Source organism: Gossypium hirsutum, chromosome A11 (assembly GCF_007990345.1).
Source record: "Gossypium hirsutum isolate 1008001.06 chromosome A11, Gossypium_hirsutum_v2.1, whole genome shotgun sequence".
In the NCBI taxonomy this organism is placed as follows: Eukaryota; Viridiplantae; Streptophyta; class Magnoliopsida; order Malvales; family Malvaceae; genus Gossypium; species Gossypium hirsutum.
Window position 1 is genome coordinate 25,229,639 of NC_053434.1, and position 4,387 is coordinate 25,234,025.

General features: G+C 34.1%; 1 protein-coding gene across 3 annotated transcripts; it reads left to right on the top strand.

Annotated features, from left to right (window-relative positions):
• The first annotated feature begins 1,119 nt into the window (after positions 1-1,119).
• On the top strand, positions 1,120-3,217 carry LOC107913010 (histone H3.3). Of its 3 annotated transcripts, XR_001688390.2 has the most exons (7): positions 1,162-1,258; positions 1,395-1,471; positions 1,887-1,963; positions 2,047-2,137; positions 2,227-2,450; positions 2,705-2,763; positions 3,009-3,217. XR_001688390.2 is itself a non-coding variant. In XM_016841433.2 (5 exons), exons 2-5 carry the CDS (start codon positions 1,400-1,402, stop codon positions 2,395-2,397), a joined length of 411 nt encoding a protein of 136 aa, XP_016696922.1. In that variant the 5' UTR covers positions 1,120-1,258; positions 1,395-1,399; the 3' UTR covers positions 2,398-2,572. The 3 variants fall into 3 exon arrangements, 1 of the variants encoding a protein (XP_016696922.1); XR_001688392.2 differs by lacking the exon at positions 2,705-2,763; XM_016841433.2 differs by lacking the exons at positions 2,705-2,763; positions 3,009-3,217 and having other exon boundaries at positions 1,120-1,258; positions 2,227-2,572.
• Positions 3,218-4,387: the final 1,170 nt, after the last annotated feature.

Below are 4,387 nucleotides of genomic sequence, written 5' to 3' on the forward strand. Positions count from 1 at the left end.
TGGATATTGGTGAAAAAAATATTACAAATCTGCCAAAATTAGCGGCGTTTGTAAAAAAAAGCGCCGCTAAAAGCCTTGACCTTTAGCGGCGCTTTCCCCACAAACGCCGCTAAAAGCCTTGACTTTTAGCGGCGTTTTTTCCCAATAAACGCCACAAATTTTTGTGGCGTTACCTATGGCAGCGTTTTTTGCGGCGTTTTATAAAGCGCCACTAAAATTTTTAGTGGCGCCTAAAAGCGCCGCTAAAGGCTAAAAAAAGCGCCGCTAAAGGCTAAAAAAAGCGCCGCTAAAAGTCTATTTTCCTGTAGTGACAAAATAAGTACTCTATCATGACCTTGCTTTTGAAGTAGGAGCAACCCGTCCAAAATTCTCCATAACTCGGCAACAAAAATTGAACACTTCCTTAAGAACCATTGTAGCCTAATATCTACTTCCCCATTTCATCCCGAATCACACCACCTGCAGTAGATAAACCAGTGTTTGTTTGAACAATGCCATCAGTATTAAGGTAAACGCATGTACCTGGGAAAGAGGGCGCATAGAGGGGGCAGTATTCATCTTCGACGTGACTGTATGAACTGAGAAGAATTGATTGGCCTAGCTGAAAGACACTTTGATAATTTTATTTAGATCCATAGAGATTATTTAAAAATAGAAAAAAAATTTGTTTTTCCAAAGATGCCACGCTAATAATTTGAAGAAGCAGGCCCAACTAGTATCCCTCGAGCTTTGGCATGAATGGCCCTCTAAGTTCGAGATCAACCATTTAGTTAAGTTGCTTAAGAAGAAAGTATGCCGCTTTTCTTGAAGAATAACTTGTTAGAAATAGTTAGGAATTTAGCATGACCAAAAAAAAAATACTATTTTTACCTTATAAAAATATAAAATTATATTTATAGAAAAATATTGTTAATGTATTAATTCATTTAAAAAAAGTTATTTCGATAAAAAATATTAGTTCCTTAAAAATAAAATTTAATTAATACTTATTATAAACACACAAAAAAAAACAGGAGTTAATTTTATTCCTCGTTGACGGCTGGCTTATGGAAAAACAAGTAAAGACGTTAACGGCTTAACCGGAGTTTATTACAACAACCAACCAGAGTTAAATAAACTAATCTAGGAGCCGTTGTTTTTCCGCTGACTAACCCTCTCTATAAATACCAAGCCCCCCGTTCCTCCGCATTTCGGTTTTCGCTGCGTCAAATTCAAATTCGAATCTACTAGAGACATCTTCTTCAACAATCCCAGCCAGGTATTTCTTCAAGCTCAATCCTCTCTTACTCTCCTACCAAATCCAATCCCTTTTTTGGTTCAGATTGGATCGAATCCTTTTGATTTATACTCTTTTTTTTTAACTTGTTTCTTCCAATTTGATTTGTATTTTACAGTTGAAATGGCGCGTACCAAGCAAACCGCTCGCAAATCCACCGGAGGCAAAGCTCCAAGGAAGCAACTCGCTACGAAGGTACGCCTTTCCTTCTCCCTTCAGCTTTTGTTCGGATTTGATTATTTTATAAGGTTTAGGTGTTTTGATTTTGTTCTGCAATTTCCATTTCCCCCCCTTTTGGAGCGGTCAAGTAAATCTCTTTGCAATGCTCTTTGCGTAGTTTAATGATTTGAGTGGTTCTTCTTGTCTTGTGTATTAACGTGAAATAATAATGTATTTGGGAAATTTGAGCACAGTGGCTCTTCAAGATAACTCATTTTGTGTCCGCAATTATCAAACAAAAGGATAAAAGCATGTTGTGCAATCCTTTAAGCTTCTTTAGGTAGGTCAACTTAGGGTTCTGACCTATTGTTAGACTGTATGAATAATGAAAAATTTGTGTCGTTGAAAGATGCATTGTCCATTCAATAATCTTCTCCTCCTTTTCTTTAAGGCTGCAAGAAAGTCTGCACCAACTACTGGAGGAGTTAAGAAACCTCATCGGTATCGCCCTGGAACTGTTGCACTTCGGTATGTATCTTTTTTTGCATTATGCAGTCTGCTGGAAAATATGCCCCTATCAATCATTTTATTTGTTGTTATCGTTTGAACAGTGAGATCCGGAAGTACCAGAAAAGCACAGAACTCTTGATCCGCAAGCTACCTTTCCAGCGTCTTGTCCGTGAAATTGCACAAGACTTCAAGGTATTGACTCTTCAAAAACAAATTCAGTTTCTTTACCTTTGTTTGCAACATGGTCACTGAATATATTTTGGTGGTGCAACCTTTTGTAGACGGATTTGAGGTTCCAGAGTCATGCAGTTCTTGCTCTTCAAGAAGCTGCAGAGGCGTACCTTGTCGGTTTATTCGAGGACACCAATCTCTGTGCTATCCATGCCCGGAGGGTGACTATTATGCCTAAAGACATCCAGCTTGCCAGGAGAATCCGTGGTGAAAGGGCCTAATAATGATGTTTCTTCATTTAGGTCTTCCATATTGTTGTTTGTTGTGTACCTTGGTACTCTCTTCTGAACGTTAACTTTCTTCTCAAGACATTAAGACACTGTAATATCTTACTTTTTTGTTAAGACAACTGATCTTCTCCATTGTAGTTATAATCCAATTATCAAATTTTGTTCATTGACTGAATCATGAATTTTAAGCTGTGGCTTTTTCTCTGATTATCGTCTGCTGCTTGCTCACTGTTGTTTCTATTTATTTCTTGTTGGGTAATGGATGAATTTCTCAATGGATGTGGTGCTGATTTGAAAGCTTCTGTTATCATATTTGATGACTCTTTACTCAAGTCTTATCAGCCATTCAATTCTAAGGTGTTATTCTATCTTTGGTGTTCATTCCTTATAATTCTTTGGTCCTCAGTCCATACTTGTCTATTTATTCTAGAGTAGTATGCTGTGTTTTAGAAACAATGTCAATTTTTGTACTTTGTCTTACATTATCTTAGCATCCCTAAGGCTCAAAGGATTACCCATGTTTTTATTTAAATTTCCCGGAAAGTTTCTGCTCCTTTATGTTCATTTTGTGATTCTGAAACCGTGATGTGAATGTGATGCAGATACATCGTTTGGGATTGCATTGCTTAACCCTGGGTGGTTGGATGCTGGAGATGGTTTGTGGTTGTGGGCATTTAGGCCGTGCTGTTTGCGTTTCGATCATTAGGAACTGTCAATAAAAGCGTGCCACTTGAATGAATCGTTGGTTAGTACGTTTTCCTTAATTGCTCTTAGTATTCTATGGCATTAAGGAAGATAAATTTATGGTTGATATCTTGAATCAGTCATTTAAAAAACGGATCAGAACCGGAAAATAACTGAAATTTGGAACCGGAAAACCGGTGAAAGCAGAAAAAAAGAACAAAGAATTTCACTGTTCATTCCAAAATTTCAGTTATTTTTTACCCAAGAAACAAAAATAAAAAAGAAAAAGGAAAAAGAACACATTAAATATATGAGAAAGTAATAAAAGGAATGATGGATTGGATTTTAACTCTTAGAGATAAAGATGAAATAGAGAGGCCGCTAGATTTGCAATATCAACGACATTTCTGAAGAAATGTTTAGAGATTAAGTTTTTGTGGTGATTTCGATTCCTTTCAGTAAAACAACAAATTATACTATTGGTTACCAAGTGAATAAAAGTATTTTTTTTAATCACTTAATTAAAAAAGTTATAATTTGGCCATTAACATCGGAATTATTTTCTTTTTGTCGGCAAATCGTTAAGTGGCTAATGGTGACATTTTTTTTAGTTGGTATAATAACAATTTTAGTTTTTAGCTTTTATAAATTTGACATTGATTCTACATGAAATGATAAAAATTGAAATTGTTTTTAAAAAATTTGAAAATTCTAAAAATTTCTAAAAATACATAGAAAATTAAAAAATTAAATAAAAATTTTAAAAATAGATAAGGGGAGAGAAAATTGTTTTTTATTATAAAAAAAGAAAAAGATTTCAGAATGTAATTTGTTTTTAGGATTTGAGTTTTGAAAAACAATTTAAATAAATTGAAACTTTGAATTGAGTTTGAAAAAGGAAATTTTGTGGTATATTTTGTACTTTCTTGGCTAAAAAATGGTGTCAAAGTCAATTTCACAAGTCCCTTTAATATTAGTTCTGGAAGAAGTTCTCCAACAGCATGGTACTCGAAGATATTACGATTCTATTTTTAATTTGTTATTGGATTCTATAGAATGATAATTTTCATTATTATGTCTCAATATTCAATAGTATTGAGCTTTATTGCAATAGAATATTAAGTTTTCTTGAACCAACATTAGTCTTAATCATATTTGAGCTTCCTACTAGATGAATATTATGTTAAGAGATTGAAATTGATATTTTTTTATTAGTTTTCATGGCAGTGATGTAGATTTGTTGTTGCAATAACTTGGATTTTTATATATAATTTTCTAATTTTTATATAGAATTTGG